Source organism: Lissotriton vulgaris, chromosome 4_1 (assembly GCF_964263255.1).
Source record: "Lissotriton vulgaris chromosome 4_1, aLisVul1.2, whole genome shotgun sequence".
NCBI lineage: Eukaryota > Metazoa > Chordata > Amphibia > Caudata > Salamandridae > Lissotriton > Lissotriton vulgaris.
This window is the reverse complement of record NC_141691.1, coordinates 237067105-237092937: the sequence shown is the minus strand read 5'-3', so window position 1 is coordinate 237092937 and position 25833 is coordinate 237067105. Positions and strand designations below refer to the sequence as shown.

The following is a 25833-nucleotide window of genomic DNA, read 5'->3' as shown; positions in this document are numbered from 1 at the left end:
ATAAAATCGCAGCAAAATGGGCAGCTAAAAGAGGAAAAAAATATGAATGTAGCGACAGCATTGGGCACCACCTAGCCGTCAGGACAAGAGAGGAGGTTACCTGTAGTGAGATATACGCCATAAAACTTCCTTCCGGGACAGAGACCAAAGATCCTAGCTCCATACGGAAAGGATTCCAGGACTTCTACCCCAAGCTATACACAGAAGAAATCTATCTGGCTAGTGAGATAATCGGAAGTGAGATTACTAACTACCTTAATGAGATTGAAATTAAGCTGCTCAACTCGGAGGATTGCAAGCTAATAGATTTTACTCCAACTTGGGAGGGAATCCTGGAATCCCTGCTAATTCTTCCGGACGGAAAATCCTCAGGCCTTGACGGCATCCCAGTGGAGTTCTATAAGATTTTTGCCCCACAAATCAAAACAATTTTCACAGACGTAGTAACCTCTATCTTTAATGGGGCTCCCCCTCCGGCTTCTTGGGCAAGTGCCAGAAAATCTATATTTCCGAAGAAAGACAAATCCCATCTAGAGATGAGTTCCTATAGGCCCATCACTCTTATTAATTGTGATTCTAAGATCTTTTCAAAGGTGCTGGCCTCTAGAATCTCCCAAGTAGTAGAGTCATTGGTGTCAGAATGGCAACATGGCTTTATTCCCAAAAAAGGGACAACGGAACATGTCAGGCGGGTGATTACCCTGTTTGACGCCACACAGGCTGCCGGAGACCCGATGTCACTTACACAACTCGATGCCGAAAAGGCATTTGATTGGGTCTCCTGGGGATTTTTATGGGAAGTTATGAACAGGATGGGATTTGGGAAGAAATTCACACAAGCGGTGCAGGCACTTTATGTAGAACCAACGGCCTGTGTAACCATAAACGGGCAAACAACTGGCCAGTTTAACATCTCTCGGGGTACCAGGCAGGGCTGTCCCTGCTCCCCTCTGCTGTTCGCTCTTTACCTAGACCCATTTATCAAACAAATCGAAAAAAACATTAACATCTTACCAGTTAGCTTCCAGATTATTAGCACCAAAATCCTGGCGTACGCTGACGATCTGGCCATCACTTCTCCAGACCATGAAAACACTATACTAGCAGTAGAATTGGAGGCTCACAAATTTGGGAGAATATCTGGATACGCCCTGAATAGAAATAAAACGCAAGTAATAGTGAACTCCCAAATTTCTTGGACTGACAGCAGGGTGGTACCCAAGGCTAAATACCTAGGGGTGCTCATCTTGCTGTTCAGACTAAGAAGGCCCGAAAACAGATTGATAATTTGCACCTAACGCTAGTTGGCAGATGCAATGTCATAAAAATGACATACTTCCCGAAATTACTCTATTTTTTACGCACTAAACCTCTGGAATTTAGCAAAGCAAATTTGCTCAAATTTCAGCAAATTTTCACACAATTCATTTGGGCTTATTCCCAACCTAGACGAGCATTAAGACAGCTTTCGCTCCCGAAATAACGAGGAGGGTGGTCCTTTCCCAACATTATACTATACTATTGGGCCTCAGTACTACAATACAGCTCTGAATTAGTGAAAGAACCAACCAACCCTACAGCTCCAGGGCTTCCCTCCCCCTTCCAACTCTTACTGGGCGAACAGCATCGGGGATGCTTGCTTCGAGAGATCTTGTATGGATATTACAAGCGCGTTGGTTCAAGACTCTAATGAACTCCTATAAAGTTTTTCGCAACATTCGTAGAACCTTCGGGCTGGGCAGATATAACTATTATTCTCCCCCTTCTAACAACATCAACTTACCGGCCATCTTTGGAAAAGCTTACTCTTCTGACTGGCATAGGGCTGGAGTTATGAAATTAGGGGACCTGATCACTAGCGAGGGAATTAAATCGTTTGTCAGCTTTCAGTCTAAATTTAGTCTGAGAAACCAGGACGCCTTTAAGTACCTCTCCATTTATGATTTCCTCTCTAGGAAGGCCGGGGGAACCGCGGGATTCTCGGAAGTTGAACTTTTGCACACACTGTGTAATCCCCCGCATCGGTCTCATATACAACATACTCAACAAACAAACCCCAGACGATCTAGAATCCATCTCAGACAAATGGCATACAAAACTTAACTCCCCTCAAAGTGTTTTTTACAGCTCTCTAGCCCTTTCACAACAGATCTTACTCTCTGCCAAGCTGCAGGCACAACATTTTAAAACTATCTTCTTCCTGTATATGACCCCTAGCAAGATTATCAAATGGGGACTGGCAAAGGGACGCTGTGCCCTCGATGCTCGGAGGTTGGGGCCGATTCAATACACATCTTTGCAACATGTCCGAAACTTGCCCCAATTCTTTTCTGAATGCAGGAATTGCTAACTGAAGTCACTAACCAACCTATTTATTTTAAACCTCACAATCATTCTGCTAGGGGCCCAGTCTGATTCCCCTAGGATTTTAAAAAAGGACTGGTCTTTATTGCAATGGCAGTATGGAGGATTTGTGTTGACTCCAGCTTGCTGGATGCTGACCCCCCTTCTTTTTCTCAGTGGTTGGCAGGTTAGTTGCCACTTACCATCTGGAGAAAGCTGTCTATGCAAGAAAAGGACGCAAAAGTCTGAAAAAGGGCCAGGAGGTTTGGGGAAAACTGTCCTCCTGGTTAGAACAACAGAGATAACCGTATATAAACTTTTTTCTCAGGGTTTTGCTCCTCTTTCGTTTCTTGTCTTTTTTTTATTTTTGGCTTTGTTTTTTTTCTCCTTTTTTGCTCTTCTCTCTTCCTTATTTGTTGTTTTTTCCTTTTTCCCTATGCTGTAGATAAATAAGCTATTTATTCTTCATTTTTTCTTTCTGCGCCTGTCCCGGTTAAAACTTAGTTTTTTCCTCAATCTAAGGGGAGGGGGGTGGGGGGCGGGAATGGCAATATGCATGTATTCTTCTTATCTTTTGTTACTCTGACTTGCAAAATAAAAACTTTTTTTTAAAAATGGATCCTTTTCCACACAAAATCTGGAAAACCTTGGGTGAAGAAACTTTTCCATGGCTATGGAAGATCTGCCTCCAGTCACTGGAGGAAGGTGTGGTACCAGAGGCTTGGAAGCAAGCTATTGTAACTCCATTACCTAAAAAACCATCCTTCGACCCTTCCGACCCAGCGAGCTTCAGACCAATCTCCTTACTGTCCTACCCGGTTAAAATCCTTGACAAGGTATTCAGTAAAAGTCTATCGTGCTATCTAGAGGACAATTTATTGCTGGATAGGGATCAGTATGCTTTCCGCCCAGGACATGGGACTGAGACTGCACTGGTAACAGTAATGGGTATCCTGCGAATGCGTGCGGACAATGGGAATTCATCTGTCCTGGTATTATTGGAAATGTCAGCCGCATTTGACACGGTGAGCCATGCTGTGCTGCTCGAGAGATTGGAAGGCATAGGGGTCAAAGGACAGGCTCTAAAATGGTTACAATCCTACCTGTCAGGAAGACAACAGGCAGTGTCTCTATCGCCATTCACTTCTGACATGTCCCCAGTACTCCATGGGGCACCACAGTGTTCGGAATAAGCCTGATCCTCTTTAATATCTATTTACGTCCTCTATTCCCCATTATTAAATCTTTTGGGGTAGACCTAGTCAACTATGCAGACAACACTCAATTGGTGTTCTCCTTGGAGGGGAAAAGAGCGGAATCTATTGATACCTTCCAGGAGTGCATGTGTCAAACTGCAGGCTGGCTTAAGAAAAACGCCCTTCAATTTAATGAGGGAAAAACTGAGGTAATATATTGTCCCGCCACTAGATTGTCTCGACACCTACCAATAGAGTTTAAGCTCACTCCTGAGGGTGACTCTTTGGCCTTGGCTAAAGTGGTGCGCAATCTGGGAGTTATGGTAGACGAAAACTCCCAAATAGATGCGCAGGCTAATGAAACTGCCAGTGTTTGCCTCTCTTTGCTACGAACATTACGGAAAATCCTTCCCTTACTCCCTGAGGACACTCGTCCTCTTTTAGTGAGGAGCGTAATATTGAGTAGGCTGGACTATTGCAACTCCCTGTACTTGGGAGCACCACAATATATTGTACAGGGGTTGCAGAGAGTACAGTCGAAGGCAGCAAAGCTGGCTTTAAATAGACAAAGTAGGTCCTCTACGACACTGGCCTTAAGAGAACTTCATTGGCTGCCCATTGGGGAGAGAATTAATTTCAAATCCCTCTGCACTGTATATAGGGCAGTACGTGGCCAGGGCCCAATTCCACTACAAGAAACATTCACCTGGTACAATCCAAGGAGGCAGCTCCGTTCTTCAAATTTTAGTCTGATTACTACCACCAGATTCAAGAGGTCTCTGAAGGGTGGTAGAGCTTTTGGAGTGATGGCCTCTCGCATCTGAAATGAACTGGCCTGACCTTAAGACAGGCCAGCTCGCTGATCGGCTTCAGGAAGAGCCTGAAAACTTGGCTCTTCCCAATGAATGTGTCTTAGTCTGTCTCAATGGATAATTGATTCTGGTTTTTCCGGGCCCTTCTTTGATCCAAGCGCCAGGATACCCGTACGGTGGCAGTTTTGCGCTATATAAGTATTCGTTCCATTCCATTCCATTTCAAATAGTAAGGACGATGTGTGCACCACACAGATGTCATAATGACAACACATGAAAAGGGGGCTACCAGCAAGGAGGATGTGTACAGTGCACATATGTTATAATGTCAGACACATAAAATGGAGGATGTGTACACCACACAGATGTCATAATGACAGCACATGAAAAGGAGGATGTGTACACCACACAGGTGTCATAATGACAGCACATGACAATGAGTACCATCAAGGAGGAGGTATACACCACACAGATTTTGTAATGACCGCAAATAGTACGGACGATGCCGCAGAGGCGAGCCCCCAACGGGGGCATCAGAGGCCGGCGCCATAACAGACGCCGAGCCCCCCACACCTCCAGCCAGAACCCGTTTGTGGCGCGAAAAAGCGCGCCGAAAGCAGGAGGAACCCCCACACCCATCCCCACCAGGTAGCCACGGCGGTGCCTACCCCACTGGCCAATGGGCCCCATGCAATATTAGAATCGCCCAATGGGGGGGGGGGTATGGCGCGAACCGCGGCCACCTTCGCTGGGGGGATATAAGCCTGCTTCCCCCAGGGTGGCGCCTATCTTTGGAGCAGGGGGAGCAGCACGAACGAAGGAATTATTGACGCGCCGTGGACGGCGGAGAAGCCACTGGGCTGTAGGAGAAGGCGATTGGTGAAAAAAGGGAACGGTAGCTGCACCGCCACCCGGACCCAGGACCAGGCGTCAGGACCACCCAGAGTGGATCACCAGACCGGAGAGGAGAGGAGCAGCGAGGGTGCCGGCAACGTCGTCCTACCAGGCCGGAGGAGGGGCGCCGGGGCATCGAGGTGAGCATCGCCAGAAATCCCACCCGCCCCACCATCAAGGCGGCAAAGCGGAGGACAGCACCTCCACCCCCCTGGCGCCGAACTCACCAGAAGAGAGAAGCGGAGGAGTGCCGGACCATCGAGGATCACAATTCCCTCCCGCTCCAGCAAGGTGGCAACGTGGAGGACAGCACCTCCACCCCCCCGGCCCCCAACTCACCGGCATAGCGCCGCCGACATGGGGGGGGGAAACATGGTGGAGCACAGAGGCAGGACAGGATCCGCTCGGCAACAGCCATGCAGGGGGTGCGGTTCTGTGGGGCAGGCCCGGGCGGGACTAGTTGCCAGGCAACGTGAACGAGGCGCGGCGTAAACAACAACCGCGCCTCTTGCCGGGCAGTCGGACCCGGTCTGTTTGTGTGTGGGGCAGTAGAAAACAGGCAAGGAGCGGCTCCAGGAGACGGCGGGACAACAGCGTGGGTGAGGCGTGCTGGCAAGTCAACAGCGCCTCACTCTGAAGCCCCCCCCCAGGGAAAGGCAACCAAAAACAAAACAAACAAAAAAAAACTTGGCAGGTTGGTGCATATTGGAAGTGGCAGCACCCCGCAGTGACTGGTTCAAGTACACAGCAAGCAGTTGACGGCGAATGGTCTCTCGAAAGGGCACTAAGAATGTCACGGAGAGGCAACAAGCGGCAACAAGAGGACCTAGGGGAGCTGATAAAGAGAATGCGGACGGCATCACAGGAGCATGGGAGTGATTGGATGGACCGCTTTGCGTCGAGTGACAACAGCGACGAGGGGTCAAGTGTGCCTTCGCATATCCACGGCATCCACCAATAAGATTATTCGTTAGTATTTCCACGACTGCACTGGATTGCTAGCGGTCTTTCTCTGTACTCGGAGGACACTGTTTGATTCCAAACGCCATTACGGGTCGTTTTAATATACTTTAACAACATGTGGCACAATAATAACCTCTTGATTTTGGAGATTGGCTATTTTCTATATAATTGAGAACTTTGAAATACCATTTGGAACGTGGAAATACTAACAAATAATCTTATTGGTGGATGCCGTGGATATGCGAAGGCACACCTTTTGCTTCTCTAGTATGTTTTGATTCTAGCCATAGCCCTGAAGAAGTCTTTTGGTCACCATACCAAGACGAAACACGTGTTGGCAGCGGCTAATGTATGTTCTCTTGGTGAAGACAAGATTAATTAATGAACTGGAAAATAAATGAAGATAAAATGAAGACAACTTGATTCATTGGATTTAATTGATGGACTATGATATTGACTTTTTAGCTCAGGATATACCATTTTTTCTCCTACAAGCTAGAATGGACACCAATCAACACCCACCAGCTACGCAGGCTAGCAAACAGATATCACAACAAAACAGACGCAAGGACACTAGTTCAGGGTTTTGAAGTAGGGTTCCCCATCACTTTTTCGAGCACCCTCCCCCAGGGCAGCACCAGGAACCTGAAATCGGAATTACTACACCCAGGGGTGGTGACTAAGAAATTGGAGAAAGAAAGATCCTTAGGCAGAATAGAAGGCCCTACCCCCCGAGGGGTGCAAGGGCGTGGTTGTCTCCCTGTTGGGGGTCGTACCCAAGAAAGCGCAAGGGCAATACCGACTGATACACCATTTATCCTTTCCCGACGGCGTGTCAGTAAATGACGGGATTGATGCCGAAGCATGCTCCCTGAGCTACTCATCAATAGACGACGCCATTGACCTGGTTAGGGAAACGGGGCAAGGGACACTCATGCTCAAGGCAGACATAGAGTCCGCCTTTCGCCTACTCCCCGTTCACCCCAACAGTTTCCACTTGCTAGGTTTCCAGTGGGAAGGGCAAGTGTATTTCGACAAGGCCATGCCAATGGGGAGGCTCAGACGCCTGTGCTTACTTCGAAATGTTCAGCACCTTTATAGAGTGGGCACTGCATGACAGACACCCGGCGGGTGGTAAACTGCATTACCTGGATGACTTCCTCTTCACAGGCCCAGCAGGGTCAACAGAATGTGAGAGCACACTGGTAGCATTTGAGGGCCTTGCAAGCGAGCTAGGCATCCCCCTTTCAGCAGAGAAGACAGCAGGCCCAGCGACGACCATGACATTCTTGGGAATAAAGTTAGACACGCTCGCCGGGACAGCCAGGCTTTCCCCAGAAAAGGTGGCAGACGTCAGGGCATAAATCAAGGGCCTTTGTGGGCGCGAAAAAGCCACCCTTAGGGAACTACAATGTCTCATAGGTAAGCTGAATTTTGCAGCTAGGGTGATCCCGGCAGGCAGGGCATTCGCCAGGTGCTTGACACAGCTAACATACTGAGTGACCCATAAACACCATCATGTCAGGTTAGGGGGGCATTCAAGAAGGAATTTCTCATGTGGGACACCTTCCTAAAAGACTTCAACGGTACTCTGATTTGGAGGGAAGGCTGAGTAACTAGCAAACAGATTGCGCTGTTCACCGATGCTTCGGGCAGCACAGGCTTTGGCACGATATTGGGCGACAAGTAGTGCGCAGAACAGTGGCCCAGTAGATGGCACAGTGAGGGGGTGATCAGCAATATCACCTTCCTAGAACTATTCCCTACCATAGTCGCGCTCACGATATGGAGGCGCTCCCTGAGAAATATGAAGCTGACGCTATGGTCCGATAACAAGGGGGTGGTTCAGGTAATCAACAGGGGGACGGCCAGGTACCCAGACACTGTGAGACTAATGCGCCGACTGATTAAATTGCAGTTCGGGGGCAAAATAGACGTGAGGGCCCGTCATGTCCCGAGAGTAGAAAACGAAGTGCTGGACGCCCTATCCAGAGCAAGAATGGCGAAGTTCAGGGAGCTAGCCCCAGCGCGGACCAGAACATGACCCTCTTTCCGGACCAACTCTGGGACCTGGCGGGGTCCACCTGTCAGAACTGATCAGCCAAGCGCTCACCCCTGAAGCAGCCAGGACGTATAAGAAGTATGCCGCCTTGTTCACTGAGCGACGTGGGGGCAACGTGCGGGGCAGCCAAGGCATTCATTAGGTGGGCCATCAACGCCAACAAATCCAGGTCATGGGCTAGCGCCCACTTATCCGCAATAGCGCATTATAGTAAGATAGCGACAGGGCAGGACCCGATAGCATCCCACCACATTAAGGCAGCCATGTAGGGATGGCGACGCGCTGATGGTACAAAAATGGACAGCAGGCGCCCAATAGACTACACCAAACTGGGCGCGCTACTGTGGGCACTGGAGGGCATCGCGAGAGACACCTTTGAGCTTCGCCTATTAAGGGCAGCATTTTTAACAGCCTTTTCCGTGGCATTCCGACTCAGTGAGCTGGTGGCACCAGCCAAGACAGGGACGGCGAGGCACTACCTACAGGCAGGCGATGTGGTACCGAAGGCAGGGGAAGTCGAGATCCTGCTCAGACAATCAAAAACTGATCAGGCTGCCAAGGGGGTGTTAGTGAAGCTGCGTTGCATCAGGGACCAGGCTTGCTGTGCAGTTTGTTGCCTGATGGCCAACATGGCCATACGCCCAGCCGGCGAGGGCCCCCTTTTCAGGCACAGAGACGGGTCACACCTGAGCAAATTTCAGTTTAAGGCGATCCTGCGGCTCACGCTCAGCAAAGCAGGCCTGCCACCCGCAGGCTTCGGGTCCCATTCTTTCAGGATAGGGGCAGCCGCTCAACAGGGCATGAGCGAGGTAGGGATCCAAGCAGTAGGTCAAGGGCGTACCACACATATGTAAGGCCTCAACTATTATAGGACAACAGGACCTGCTAGGGGGATGGAGAGGAGGCGTGCCACCAAGTGAGAGATTTGTGTGTCCTCTCCCCAGCAGGGCAAAGACAGTGGCTGGTATGGCTGGCGGGCCACTCATACATAAGCAGGATGCACACCAGGTGGTTACAAGGGGCCCACAAGTGGGAGGGATGGCCAGTGGATACATGCGTGCGTTGGCACGGCTGACCCGGGATGAGATGGGACCAGCTCCCGGTGACCCTGGCGGAATTGCTGGCAGAGGCGGCCCGGCACCCATATATCCTGATCATCCATCTGGGGGGGAAACGATTTGGCCAAGATGGGGAGGCGAGCCCTCCTCCACAACACTCAGAGGGACCTCACTGAGGCCGCCAGAGCCTTTAAGCGCACCACTGTGATCTGGTCGGAACTGATCAGCCGACGGGAATGGCGAGGGGCGGAATCCACAAAAGCAGTTGAGAATTCACGGAAGAAGCTGAACCTCACTGTGAGCAAATTCTGCAGGATCAATGGGCTGGAGGCAATCAGGCATAGACTCATTCACACAGGCCGCCCGGAGTTCTACGCACAGGATGGAGTGCACCTGTCCGAGGCCGGGATGCCCAAGTTCTGGAGCAACCTCTGGGGCGCCATGACCATGCCAGGGTGCAGATAAGGCGTTTACCGGTGTGAGGGGAACCCCCAGGAAGATGGAAGCCTCCCTGGCGGCGTAGCGAGAAACAACGGGGACAATGGTTGGCACAGAAGCACACCGGAGGGCGGTGTGCTGGGACAGGACCACTTGCCTTAGGATGCCTCACAGCTGGGCGAGGGGACCGAAGGACAACTGGTAGGACCGTTCACCTTACGATGCCTCACGGCTGGGTGAGTCGGCCTACCAAGAGGGGTAGCAAATGGAGACGGCGCTCGCAGCCAAGCCCCCGCCGGTTGGCAGGGCACAACAGGAGTCCAACAAGGTAGCGAATTGGGCCTAACTCCGGGACAGCGGCTACACCCCTCCTTCATATGGATGTCAAAGCAAACCCAACCAAATGACCTGTCAGGAAAAGTAATGTTTACAGATAAGTCATGCCACACTGCCAGTGATAGCTGAATAAAAGCGGTACTGAGTACCCAGAAATTGATATGTATGTTGGCTTATTTACAAAGAAAGGGGTACTGTTCACAAGGAACGCAAAGGGGGAGAGAGTGGGGCTGGTGCAGTTGTTATCGCAGAGGACAGCCCCCAACGGGGGTATAAGAGGCCAGCGCCATAACATGCGCCTAGCCCTCCACACCTCCAGTCAGAACCGGTTTGTGGCGCGAAAAAGCGCACCGAAGGTGGGAGGAACCCCCCCCCCACCCCCACCTGGTAGCCTCGGCGGCATCTACCCCCTGGCCAATGGGCCCCATGCAATATTCGAATGGCCAAATGGGGGGGTATGGAGTGAACTGCGGGCACCTTCGCTGGGGGGGAAATAAGCCTGCTTCCCCAGGGAGGCTCCTATCTTTGGAGCGGGGGGAGCAGCACGAAGTAAGGAATTGTTGACCCACCCACCCACACCTAATGAGCAGCCATGTCTCAGTGCTGTGTGATGGATAGGAGAATGGGCGAGAAACAACTGGGACAATGGTTGGCACAGAAGCACCCCGGAGGGCGGTGTGCTTGGACAGGACCATTTGCGTTAGGATGCCTCACGGCTGGGCGAGGGGACCGAAGGACAGAGGGTAGGACCGTTCACCTTACGATGCCTCATGGCTGGGTGAGTCGGCCTACCAAGAGGGGTAGCAAACAGAGACGGTGCTTGCAGTCCATCCCCCGCCGGTTGGCAGGGCACAACAGGAGTCCAACAAGGTAGCGAGTTGGGCCTAACTCCAGGACAGCGGCTACACCCCTCCTTCACGCAGATGTCAAAGCAAACCCAACCAAATCACCTGTCAGGAAAAGTAATGTTTACAAATATGTCATGCCACACTGCCATTGATAGCTGAATTAAAGCGGTACTGAGTACCCAGAAATTGATACGTATCCCTAATAAAAATTGCGGCCAACAAATGACCACCACAAGAAATGTGTATGTTGGCTTATTTACAAAGAAAGGGGTATTGTTCACAAGGAACGCAAAGGGGGAGAGAGTGGGGCTGGTGCACGAGTTATGTGGACCACACAGATGTCATAATGACAACACATGAAAAGGGGGCTACCAGCAAGGAGGATGTGTACAGTGCACAGATGTTATAATGTGATAATGTCAGACACATGCAATGGAGGATGTGTACACCACACAGGTGTCGTAATGACAACACATTAAAAGGAGGATGTGTACACCACACAGATGTCATAATGTCAGACACATGAAATGGAGGATGTGTAAACCACACAGATGTCATAACGACAGCACGTGAAAGGGAGCATGTGTGCACCACACAGAGATTACAAAAAATAGCAAAGCCAAAAGGCTGACAGCAAACGCCAGACCTATTGACATTACCAGTGCTTGTTCAAATGCGTGCTTATGTTCCTGATATTTTTCCTGTGAATCTTGCATCAGCGAGATAGAACTGTCGTAGCTGTACGAGAGTAATGGCACAGGGGCTGCCGCTTGGAAACTTTTGAGGAAAAAAATTGTGTTAAGGAGGTGATTTACTGTACTGAAGATGAGGTGAAGGATCCGCCGCGCGAGAGTTGGTGTGCAGCAAATCCTATGACAATATGCGATAACAGTGACATACCTTTGTAAGTGCCAGCGGGGACAGTGCCAATTAACTTTCCCCTCGCGCTTCATCGTTCAAAATAAAACGACATACACTATTTGTGTCCCTGACGTGTTCTTGCCAAATAAACTGCCCCAGTGAATACAGTAACCTAAATTGTTAGGCTGAGGAGAGGAATGGATGGCGCGCGCGAGGGAGGAATGGATGGCGCGCGCGAGGGGGGGAAATGGATGCGCTGCGCCACAGCAGGGGCCGCGAGGGGCCATCGGAAATCTCTCCCTCCATCTCTCCAGCAAGGCGATAAACATTGGTCGAGGCGGGAAGAGACGCCCTCCTTCCCTCTCATAACACAGACATATAAATTCCGCAAGTCGATGTTTCCTGACACCAGTGCCCTTGGTGACATCGGGAGAGAGTGGAAAAGCGAGTAACGACCAGACGCGCATCCATTAGGAGCCACATTTGGAAACGGCGCGTTCTTTTCGCCTTCGCGTTCCAGCGGTCCCTTACAGGAACAACGCTAGCTGCCTCTCCCCTGCTCGGTGATGTGCAAATAAATAATGAGACAAGTCAGCCTTGCCGGCATAGAGTGCCTGAGATAAACAGACCATGTTTCTGCAGTGACACATAAAAATCAAAATAAGATGCGCGGGTACAGAAAGTGCTGTATGATTTTTCTACCCTCGTTTGCATGTCATCGCAACACTGTGCAGCGGCGGCCATGTTCATTCATTAGCGTCAGAATCTCTCGGCAGCATTATTATGACATTTTCTCCTTCTTTCATAGTAAAAACAATCTCACTTTCTGTTTTGTCCCGATTTCTGTGACAGCTGTTACTGCAATTTATGTTGTGAAGGTGAATATAGTTGCTTATCTTTTAGACTTCTTGTTTTTATTCATTAGTGCACTTTTTACTTCCTATAGATGCATCGTTGCGGGAAGCGTTTTATTCTACATTTACGGTAGATGTCTATATCATGCACGTGCACAAATAAGTATGCAGGACTTCAGCTGTGTTAGCCTTCTAATTAGGTTTGCTTTTGTTAATTTGTGCAATAATAAATTGTACAATTATATACCACGAAGCAGTTGTTAGCAAGTTACATAACCCTATCATAATCCGTAGTAGGATAATATTTCTAAAATATTAAGATTTAATGATATCTACATTTTACTTTTGAAAAGATGTTGCTTCTCTGAGACTGTCATAAAGGAAATAAAATGAAACTTATATGGCCTGAGAGACCAATATGAACAGTGGCAAGCTGCTAAAAATCTGGTTTCCTTATGCAGATTTAATACTGAGACATGGTTCACCATCGTAAATGCAAGCACTATTCGATGCAAACTTTTACTTGAACGTCAAAGAATCTTGATTGTAAGAATTAGAAAGCTCTCACTTCATCCAAATGGATTTGTTCGGTGCTTTCTACCTCTAAACAAGCACTGGCAAAGCCAAGTGGTCTCGATGTTTTTAAGAAAGCAATGGTATTCACATTTTTGTGCAGATCAAAATGTGTAATAGCCACTTCCCTGAATCATGCAAAAAGAACAATTGATGGACAGAATGTTGAACAATGGCAAACATTCACCCCAATAGAGGGATCTGGACCAAAATCCATAGTTGTTTTGCTTCCCATGCCATTCTAGTTTAAACCCAGTCATATGCAAATCAGTTTTGAGCCTGCTTCCCATGGGAGCAACACAGCCTGAACTGCTATGCCAGGTCTTCCCTGGACTGGAAACAAGCATCCTGGGACCAGTTTTCGGTTTCAGCCCTCATCACCAAGGAGTTTGACAGGCCCAACAGCAAGGCTACAGACATCCCACCCTCCCAAGTCCTCTCCAACAAACTCGGCACCTTCTTCTCTGCCACAAGATTAGGCAGATTTATGACAGCTTCAACATCCAAGACCCTGCCACAACGTCAGTCGCCACTGCATGCAACCACACAGCACCCAGATTCTGCTCAACTGGACTCTGCTCACCAGAGACCAAGGCCATGAAGAGCATTCAGTCCAGAGCCCCATCACACCCTTGCCCGTATAACATCTTCCATAGAGCAGCTACTTCCATTGCCCTATCTTCGCTGCAGCATCAACTGCTCCATTGAGACCACTACCTTCCCCATCAACAGGAAACATGCCAATATCGACCCCCGGCTAAAGAAGTCATCTGCCGACCCAACAAACCTTAAGAATTTCAGACCCATCTCCCTCCTCCCCTTCCTAGCCAAGGTCATCGAGAAGGCCATCAAAGCCCAACTCCCCAATTTCATCAAAGAGAACCACGTCCTGGACATCTCCCAATCCGGTTTCCGAAGCAACCACAGCACCAAGACCGTGCTCCTTGCAGCCACGGACGACATCGGCTCCATCCTCGACCAAGGCGAAACCGCAGTCCTCATCCTATTGGACCTCTCAGCCACCTTTGATGAATCATCTGACTGTAATTCGTGTGGTTAAACTAACAGGTTGGAGGCTAGAGGCCACACAAACTCTAAATAAGGCTGTTAGTTCTTGATGAGTTGCCTGTTTTTCTTGACCAACTCAAATCTTTCTAGAATGTTCGAGGGGTCCTCTTTCATCAGTTCTGATGATTTTACTAATTATTTATTCTCTTTCCTGATGTGATACTTTGGTTTTCAGACCAAAATGCAGAAGGGTCTCTTGTTGATTTTACTTGGCAAAGCTCACATAGGGTTAGAGGAGGAACTGGGCCCTCAATAAGTTTTGATGAGAGAAAAATATTTTTTGAAAGAAATTAGTAACTTTTTAAAATTGCAGGAAAGTCACAGCAAAAAATGGATACTTTCTGATTCGCCATGTAATGGACCAAATAACATGATTTTACAAAGGGTTGCCTTTGCCAACATTTATATGGCTCCATCTTTGAACAAGATTCCCAGTGCCGATGTTGGATAAAGGTCACATGTTGTTTTAAAACATTTGTTCACTCTGGTTCACTATATTGTCATCTACAGCATGAAATACATATTGAATATGAAATATCAGCAACAGGCATTGGTATTGCTATGGGACATATCTTCTGGGCGGAAATCAAATAAACACAAAAGACAAATTAATGTTCTGTCTCCTGTTTTTTAACATGTGTGGACAAAATGCTTAAGAAAACCGTCTTTAATACATTTCATGGCTATGCAGACCATAAGATAAACAAAGACCATTTAAAAGCTAGGCTTCATTCTCCTTATGGAGTGCGAATGGTTTTCAGCAAGGTGGCCTCCATTTATTTTCGAGAAGGGAATACAGGCATCTCATCATTCAATGGTCTAATTGGGATGGTTGAAGCATCAAGCAAATCATGCAATACATAGGTCTTCCTTATTTTACTATAACAAAAGCAATACTTTCCTATATCTCCACAATCTCATTTATATTTGTAAGAATTTTCCAAAACCTCCTAAACAGTGGTTTTTAAACCCTGGGAGTCTGTGACTGGTTTCGCAAAGAATATTAGCCAATTAATAAAATATAAATACAGGAAAAAGCTATATATAAAATTAAACATTTTAAAATACATACATGTGAGGAACTTGAAATTGAAGGCTAAAAATTAAATTAGTTTCTTAGTTTGATTTGTGTGAGAACACGTGTATTGCACAATGATGGCTTCCTTAAAAGCACTGGTATGTAGCAACAACAAAAAAGAGCAAACACTAGGAGCAAAAAATAAAAAGTGATATGCCAGAGTCGAGAATATTGCTTAATTAAATACAATTTTGAAAAGCTCCAAATTTCACCATCAAAACTAAAATGTCAAGATCTTGCTAAAAGGTCCAGAGATAATATCCATTAATTGGATAGATTGACAAAATATTACAGAAAAGTTATTAAAGAGTAGTCCATAACAAGATCACAATTGAGTAACTCTTGAGATGATCCCAATATACTACATTTATGGACCTGTCATTGTTGAGCGAGACAATTAGTTTCCGATAAACATTTTTCCCAATTTTCAACTGAGCTACGAAAAAAGAGGTAATACTATGCATGCATGTAAAACTTTGCGAGTTCAAGCACCTTAAAAACTGTCTGGCTGCGTGTAGGCCCATCCAAGCACATAAAAACATTTTAGATGAGTTTTATATTATCAGATTTTGCAGGTGCTATGGGAAAGTTAAACCTTGAAATTTAATCTTAGTGACATCAATTAATACAGCGGTGCTCTAGCAATTATAAGGTGCTAAAAAAATTATTCGGAATAATTCCAGGACTACTATATGTTCCTTTAAGTCTTCCGTATATATCACTTCTTTTGAAGTGATTGTAACAGAAGTAGATATTTTAGTGATAAAAAGGTGTTAATATGTAACGTTTTTCATGTGTCACCTTTTACAAACCAGTTTAATGAATGAACGTGTCACTAGATAAAAATATTATTACAAACTGCCAGACTTTCAACTTAAACGTGTTGCAATCTGATTCCCTCACACTTTTGGGGAATCGCGTGTTATGTTCAGTATAACAATGTTACAAATTCCTCATCACGTCCCAATTTCCCAAAACCAAATGCATTGATACAAAGCCAGTTGCACTGCAATCTACTTCAAAAGGATGAACAGTAACAAGTACTGACTATGGTGTGCGCACTTTGAGATCTTAGCATGCTGTCTTTTTTAATATATATATCCTTTTCTTTTTTAATATATATTTTTTAATGTAGCTTGTCGTCAGGATAGACCCAATAAGAAGGGTGGCGGGCTAGCAATAATCTAACGTAGCAAATTCTCAGCTAAAATAGATAATATACCATCACAGATGTGTGAAGCCTTAAGCTTCTCTATCCTACTAACCCCCTCCCAAACTTTTAAGGGTATTTTACTATACTGGCCCCCAGGTTCTCAGACTCAGTTTCTCTCCACTCTGAGCACCATGCTGGAACCCTTGGCCGCTGAACCGTCCCTCTCCCTTCTAGATGACTTTAACTTTCATCTTGAAAATTCGGCTGACAATGATACAATCATGCTACTCTCAGAATTAGAGGCGTTGGGTCTTTCGCAGCGGGTATCCAACCCTACGCAAATAGCCAGCCTCATCCTGGAAGGCCTCTTCTCCAACTTTTCAAACATTACCTTAAAGAATATTCTTCCCTTGCCCTGGACAGATCATCATGCTGTCATTTTAAATATCCATATCAATACAAAATTGACACCTAGTGCTCTCTCAGGCCCCCCCCCCCATCTCTATTAAACCTATTAAAGCTTTGAAAAGCACAGATCCTGAGCTCCTTAGAGCACATCTATTGGTAACTCACCCAGAGGCTTCCCCAGACCCCAATTTAGCATCACTAAACTATACTAATAGGCTGCAGTCTGCCTTTAATTTGCTGGTACCAAAAAAGACTCTCTCAAAAAATCGTTGCTTTCCTTTTGCCCCCTGGTTCTCTGAACCTCTCAGAAGAAGCTGTGCAGGAACCTCGAAAGACATTGGCGCAAAAATTACAACACCCACGAAAAAAAGCCCTTTACAAAGATTCACTTAATAAATACAAACTGCTGATCACTGAGGAGAAAAGCAAATATTACATTACACAGATTGAATCTGCACAAGATTCCAATAAACAGCTTTACCAGGTATTCGCGAAACTATCAGGAAAAATCTCAAATAGTAATCCAGCCCCAACACAAGCACTTTGCGACTCCCTGGCTAATTAATTTTTGAAAAAGTGAATGATATTTACACCAACTTCTCCTCAGACGCCCATACGAATTATCAGCCGTCTAATCCTGACCCTACTAAACACTCTCCTTCCCTTGCTTTTTTTGAGAAAACTACTCCCGATCAAATTTCACACCTAACTGCTACCATTAAGTCTGTCTCGGCCACTGACCCTTGCCCTCCTTCAGTACTCAAACCACTAGCTGACCTAGTTGCACCATCACTGTCTAACATCTGTAATGCAATGTTCTCATCAGGCATCAACCCCAGAATTTGGAAAAAAAACATTATTAAACCACTACTGAAAAAACTAAATCTGGACCCGAACGAAGCAAAGAACTATAGACCTATAGCCAGTTTGCCGTTTCCAGCAAAAATCTTTGAAAAAGTAATAAACACCCTGCTTTCCAAGTATATTGAAGATGACCAAATCTTGGATGACACTCCATTCGGCTTCCGTAAAGGTCAAGGAACAGAAACGGCGCTCATCAAAGCATCAGAGGACATCAGAACTATTCTTGATCAGGGAGAGACGGCTGTCCTCATATTGCTGGATCTCTCGGCGGCCTTTGACATGGACGACCATGCTATTCTGATCGACCGTGTCACACAGATAAGCATCCAACAGATGGCAAGAGCATTATTGTCTTCTTTTCTTACTGACCGCTCCAAATCGGTAAATTTCGGCCCCTTTAACTCATCCCAATTGGCCCTCCCGTGCGGTGTTCCACAAGGATCCTCCTTAAGTCCAACACTTTTTAACATCTATGTGTCGGACCTGGCCAAAATAATCAAATCACACAGGATGGGCCTTACATCATACGCCGATGATACCCAATTGGTGCTCTCAGTATACAATGATGGCGATATAGTGGCAGCTTACTTTCAGAAGGGCATGCTTGCCATTAGTAGTTGGATGGCCACTAACTGCCTCAAATTGAACTCTGAGAAGACAGAGGTGATGATACTGGGTAAGTTATCTCCAGTTTGTCCCCCAGCTGGTGGCACCCTCGCAGGGTACTCCACCTGCTCCAGTGACCAAGGTTAGGAATCTGGGCGTCATATTCGACAACCCTCTATCCTTTGTTCCCCATGCCAACTCAGTGGTATCATCCTCATTTTACAAGCTGCGCATGATTAAAAAACTCTTGCTCTACCTATCTATGAATGCAGGGAAAACATTAGTCAGTACCCTCGTCATGTCCACTATTGATTACTGTAATGGACTTCTTTTGAATGCTCAAAATAAAGTCATTCAAAAACTCCAACTTGTTAAAAATGCTGCAGCCAGAATGTTATCTGGAACCCCCAAACACAAGTCTATTTCCCACATCATTCGACAATATCACTGGCTCCCTGAGAAAAAACGCACAAAGTTTAAGGCTCTATGCATTGCTTATAAAGCATCCAGCAACTCTGGACCTCAATTCCTGTACAAGGCTCTTGCAGCATACGTTCCCACTCGGTCCCTGCGCTCCTCTATAGCTAATCTGCTTACGGTCCCACGAACTAAGACTGCTTCTTGGGGTGATAAGCGTTTCAGCGTGGCTGCAACATAACTCTGGAATATCCTTCCAGCTGAGATCAGATCCAGCCCATCGCTCCTAGTTTTTAGAAGAAGTACAAAAACCTGGCTGTTTAATCAGTAAGCTCCCTACTGCAGAGTATGCGTCTACTGTCCTCAGCGCCAAGACACCCACGGGTATTTGCACGCTCTACAAATCTCATAAATAAATAATATCAGAGTTTTGTTGGAACATTTTAATTATAATTCTCCAGTAGGAAATAATCTAGAAATATTGGACAAGCTTCTAATACACCATTCAGCTTAGACATTGAAAAGGATATTTACAAAACATACTACAAAATGCTATTAACAAAACTAGGTCAGGAGTTTACTCTTTCACCTCCCCTATACTTCTATTTGTGGAGAGCCCCACTCTAACTGCGGAGTCTCCGTACATGTAAGTATACATTTTGGTAGTAAATGGTCGAAGTACCCAGCGGACTGGCTGGAAAATGGACAATACTGATGTAAAGGAGAGAGGATTAGGGAGGACTAAGGAGGAGTTTAGAGTGTGTCAAAGAGAGTTGGGAAGAGGATAGAGGGACGTCAACCCAGGGCCTGCTTTAGCGCTCGTGACGCCTAGTGCAATAATCATCCCCCATGACCTCCTCCTCAGATTCCCCCACTACCACCTGGCCAAATTACTTGTCATCTCTTCATAGCCCCTCTTTGACATACATTTCATTTGTTTTAAAGTGCTATTAAAGGATGGCTTTATTTATCCACCCAGCTAGCCACATAAAATACAGATCTGTTCTTTGCAGCACTCATATTAACCCTCTGTGCTACTTTATGGCAAACCAGAACTACCACTAGACAAAACTCTAACCTCTCTCTCAAGCAGGGCCATTAATCACAAGCATCATCATTTTTAATCATTATGAATGCATAATAAAAATATTTGTTTTATTTTAGGTGGGAATTTACTTGTTAATTAAAATTTCAGAATTCAGTACAATGACAAATTAATTCACAATTCAGTTAATAGTGCTACAGATTGTTTTATTTAGTTCTTTATTTAAAATAATATAGAAAATCAATTTACAATAATATTTTTCAATAACTATTTTTAAAGTTTTTTTGATACATATTTTTAATTTTCCCTACACTTTACGATCAGGAGACTCAGCAATCAGGCTTGAGGGCCTGCAGGGTAAAGTGTAGGGAATTAAAAAAGTTAATCAATCTAAAAATATTTATTGAAAATATTGTCAGGATAAATATTAATGTGCATGTAATTTATAAATAAATAAAGTAAATAAAAAATGCTACATCACTTTTAGCTTAATTTTGAATTAAATCACAATCCATGTAGAAATATTGAAACATAATTACATTATTTTTGTGATGTTTGAATAAATAAAAAAATTCCACCTTCAGTTAAAAAAAACATTTTTTTTAAATTATTCATTAATAATGGTTACTAGGCATGTGAAAATGTATTAAACATATTTTACATATATATTGCATAATATGGATTTCAATTAATTTTTTTCAGAACAACTTTTTTTTGTTTCCAGAAGTAGTGGCATACACATAGCATGCACATTGTAGTTCCACACAGGGGACTCCTAGGAACCATTTACCATATTCTCAGTATCCATTGATCCATTCCCACCACTTTATGTAATCCCCACCATTCAAGCCATAATACTCCTGCCAATTCCCTCATATTTATTCTGCAATGATTTTTGGGGCATCCAAGTGCTATATAGATTGGTTCTTTTAATGTTGCACATCGGTCGATACATGCCCTCCTTTCCCTTAGTGGAGGAGTGTTGGAAGGTGGATTACTAGTAAGGGTCAGTATGCAACCACCACTAGCAATAAGGCCGCCAACACAATATAAGGCCCCAAAATGTATTCCCTTGGTCAACCCTTGGTAGCTGGCAACGAGCAGGCAGGTATGTAAAGCATTTAAATCTCTGATACATTAAATAAGTAAGTGACAACACACAATAAAAAATCCAACACCAATTTATAAAAATAAGAAATACTGTTATATTTATAATGGCACCAAAATGATTAAAAACCTAACGTAGCAAACTGGAGACATGAATTGTTATAGAATAAACAATTTCTAGTGCTTGAAAACCAATAGTGTCAAATTGGGACATCTGGTCGCACATGACAAAGTCAAATTTGAGGCTGACAGTAATGGAGTCCTAGTTACATACACTAAGCGAGAGGCCTTGGTCAAAATTTTACCTTTACTATTAGAATTATTTCTGGAGGATGTTCTCTCGACGTCGATCAGGCCTCTGCAGCCGGATTTGCAAAGGCTTCCTGCTGAGTCTCAGGTCAACTCCTGGAAGTCTTGCGCTGCGGAGCTTCTGGTGGGATGAACCTGATACAAGGCCAATTCATGGTGCGAGGTAGTCGGCTTGACTCTCTATGTTGAGTCGGTCACCTTATGGAGCTTTTCCCAAAAGTTGCTCCAAACTTCTCCAAACATCAGAACTTTTTTCTGAAGTTCTCCTGAGGGTTCAAAGTGTCCCAAACACGTTGTATCCTCAAAGTTCCAGAGTCTCTGAGTTGCTCCTCTGAAGTTGGGGCTACAGTCCCCACAATGAACCAGGCCAAATCTATTAAAGTCCAGTTGAAGGTGGTCAGCTGTTTTGTTTCTTGCTAGAGATGAAGCAGGTGGAGCTCTTTTAACCTGTTGCTATCAGGGAGACCACGCCTCTTTTGAAAGCAAGAAAATGTCATTGGGGCTGTAGTTCCTTAGTGTGCAGCAGGTGCAGTCATTCAGAGTGCAGTCTTCCTCTTCTTGTAGTTTCAGGCAGCAGATTTTAAATGCAGCTCTCAATGAGTTATCAAATGTTCTTGGGCGACAAGTAGGATGGTACCCCTGTCCCATGGGGTGTGGGGTGTCACCAAAAAGCATGTCAGCTTCCTACAAAGTGTGATGAATGTTTGTGGAGAAATGCCATTTGCCAAGTGAAGCTTGAAGAATATCGCATAAATTTCCATCAGGAAGTCATAACCTGTTAGAAGAGCCAGAAACTCCCCTGAAAAAGGATTGCAACATTCACAAGGTGGAATGTAAAGCCCTCAATTAAGTATTTTGGCTCAATTTAAATCGCAAATAAGGATACAAGGTGGGAGTCATTGCAAGTAAACACGAAGACTCCAGTGTCTAAGAGGATACTGTTAGGAGTTTGAATTTCAGCAAAGAAGATTAGTTTACACTGTGGTGTAAGCCCTGATGATAATCCCCTTAGGCAGAAGGGGATTGGAAACGCGTCGGCACGCTAATATTTTGCCTGCAAGGGATCCACATTAATTGAAGCTCTAGAGATGGTGCCACTACATGAAATATACCTCAAGAGCAAATCACTTCCAGAGAAAATTGTCCCCACAGTATACCTGTTTGAAGCGCTTAACGAACTGAACAATACTCAATGTCATAGCGCCTACAGGCATTATTAGAATCACCGACTGGTGTAATTGTTTGAATTAATCGTTAGATTTGAATTTATTGTCCTTATGTTTAAGTTTGTGAATTGTACAGTTTTTTATGTGTTTATTAACATTTATTCATGAGGAATGTATAAATGAATGAAATGTGTATTCTTTTGATGCTTCAAAAAAATGAAAGGATGTTTGAAATTAATTTGAATTAATACAACTGTGAAAGTAAAATGCAATGGGTGATGTGTTGTATTTCCAAATCTGTATGAGTAACTAGCAGTTCCAAAACTGGTGGCCAGGTAATTCTTTTTGAAAAAATATTGCACGTCCTACTGGGCCCCCGAATTGGACGTAACCCCTATAGTTTAAAGTTATCCTACAAAGCACTGTACATTTAAAATTCAAGTTGGAGAATGTCTCTCTTGGGGAGTAGGATCTGGCTAAGCCAGTCCATTGGTGTGGCTCATTTCCCTTTCAGACCTCCATCAGATTCCATTCCTGGACCTTCAATCTGGCTTGGGGCTACAGGAATAGGGGGTAGGCCTGGCTGGCATTCCTTACTGTCCTGCTCTCCTTGAACATCAGTTTGTTTACCCGGCCCCCATCCTGGCCTGTTCTCTGCAGCTACAACTCTCCCCACTCCCAAGACATCCCCTGTCTCTATGCAGGCCACTTATCACCTCATCAAATCACTTTAGCTTTGCCTGGCAAGGCAGGCCAATCAGGAGAGGCTGTTAGAAGGCTGGATGTTGGCTCACAGAAAAGAAAGTTCTATAACTTCTTTTCTGTGCATTCAACAGTGGCAAGTTGTTGGATTTATCATTACCAATCTTTGAAATCCTTGAAATTTTATTTTAGCTCATGCATGTGAGTAGTTTATTCAAGTATTTCCATGTCAGCCTATGGAGATAAAAGACTACATTGGGGAAGATGAAATTGTCAGTTTTTCCCCTCACCAGGACATGTAAAACACCTTTTAAAAATGTACCAGCTTATTTTTACATGGCACTCTACTCTGGGGAGACCTAGGGTAGACCATATGGATGACCTATGTAAAGAAACGGTAGGATTGATTTTTAATGTAAAAAAAGTTATTACAATATTTTAAAAGTAAATTAAAAATATGTACCATTAGTACATATTTTTTTACTAGTAACTTACATTTGTAAGCTAGGCGCCAACCCCCGTTTAACGGGGTGGAGGCGTGTAAGTTATATTTTTTAGTAAGTTTATACTCAGATTTTGCAAATAGGCAAAAGTAATAAAGTTACTCAAAATTTAGGAGTAAATTTACTCACAAGCATAAGTTATCTTTGTGAATAACCCTGTATGGGCCTAATTCAAAATTATTTCCTTTCGGTTTCTCCTGGAGTACTCCTGACTAGGTATTACTAAGCATTACAGGAGTAAGTCATGTCTACTTACATCAAAATCTTGGTGAATACAATTCTACATGTTCTTAAAAACATCCTAAAGGGAAAGATAACGTTTTCATTTATGTACATATGTGTGAGTTCAAATCTACTTTGGAATAGGGGTGTACATAAAGAAATGCATACGTGATGCCCACATTTAAACCAAGAAAGCGCAGATTCCTAACTCACCTCTGTAACATTCATGACTTTGATTGCAGCCAATTGTCCAGTCTTCACGTGACGACCCTGTAAAATGAACAATATGTAAGCAAAGGCATTGCACTGGAACTATTGAAGTAACATATGAAATGGACAAATGTTCTCAATACTACACTAGACCATAATGGCAAATGCCGTTCTAATCTAGAATCTGTAGTATTGATGCTATAGTCAGTTCTAAGATTTTAGAAGCTGGTTATATAGAATGTGCCTCAGACTCAGTGCTGTAACGTTTATGTGATGCGCCAATCTTTGCATATCCTAAGAAGATAAAGGGTTTTTGAATCTCCACTACAGTCATTCGAAGAATGATTGAAGTTGATATTAAGGCACAAGCAGAATTTATAAATTTGCAAATGCTGAAATTATCCATTGTGTTGTTAAAAATCACAAGAATTAAATATATCATAAACATTCAATGCTGTTAAAATCATTGGCATTAGCATATATTGTGAGCTTTTCTTGACCAAACATTGTTTTACCCCAGTTAACATCCCTGAGGTAGCTAAAAGGATTAAAAACACAAGTTCCCCCTTACATTGCTGGATCTGCATTACATATAGGGTACATTCTTTCTGTTTGTGCCATGGCATACCTTTAAATGGGCGTCCTAGTCCAGATTGGGATTTTGTGCCTTATCACAATGAATGACCTGCCCCATCTCTGTCACAAATTTCAACCTGCTCTGGGTGCAGCACATTAATACAATATTTAGTAGCTGTTTTAAGCTGCTGGCCTGCCTTTCACAATGTAGGCAACAATCTGACCTGACTTTGAAAAGGGTCAGAGATTTCCCAGAGCAGGCATAAAGTGAAGGACTGTACCCACCTAGACAAAGAAGCCTGAGGAGTCCCTGGGGCCCACTTTCCCTTCTTTCAAAGGGCTTCCTTGGTGGAATGCCCTGACATTGCATTACCTCTATGTGGTGCACAGTCAGTGGGCCTGCTGACAGCATCATTGCCTCTGCGCCTACATCTGTAATAGGGAGTGGGTGCAGAAGCAAAGTGCTTTCTAATTTACACAGGGACACTACTTCCGGCATGTCTGGTGGTAGAACAGCTGATTACCCACCCACTATTATGGGAAGTGCAGTGAGCAGTTAATACACTCTCTATTATAGCAGCTGGCGTCAATGTCTTGCCGCATCAAGCTCAGTAGCCTTCAACACTTCCATTTTTCAGACACTTTTAGGCTTCTCACAGGTACCATTCAGTCACCATTCTAGATTTCACACAGATGGGGGTCAGACCTCATTCTGCGGCCACAGGGATGACAGGGGACAATGGGCCCCAACACTGCTGGTTGAAGTCATTTAACACAGTGTCCCGGGTCTGTCCTATTATAGCTCTTCACACAGGGCCAAGTACACCTTTTCCCATCGCCAAGAATGCAGTCTAAGGCTACAAAGACATGTAGTGTGTAGGTCGAGAGCTCAGAACTCAGCAATCAACCAACAGACTCAATATTGTACGGTTCAATCCAGTGCTTATCTTTTTAATGAAAAGAATGTACTTAAATCTTGCAGCATAATGCACAACTACATAGCACAATTAGGGGAATCAGACATTGACTTGTATTCTTGTTTGTTATATTTCCTAAAGTGCTACATCCTTCAGCACCTTACCCTCTCTTGCACAATTCACCAGTGCCTATAATCCCTGGCGAATAACTCTAGACAAAGCTCTGATTACGCACAGGTGTAAT

At 44.9% G+C, this 25833-nt stretch overlaps 1 protein-coding gene across 1 annotated transcript in view; it reads right to left on the bottom strand.

Moving 5' to 3' along the window:
- The window catches only part of NRK (Nik related kinase), an 895726-nt gene that overhangs the window by 564806 nt on the left and 305087 nt on the right, over positions 1–25833 (bottom strand). Inside the window, exon 3 of the mRNA XM_086918574.1 lies at positions 24100–24156. Within this exon, the coding sequence (XP_086774700.1) occupies positions 24100–24156 (57 nt within the window). The remainder of the gene's footprint in view (positions 1–24099; positions 24157–25833) is intronic.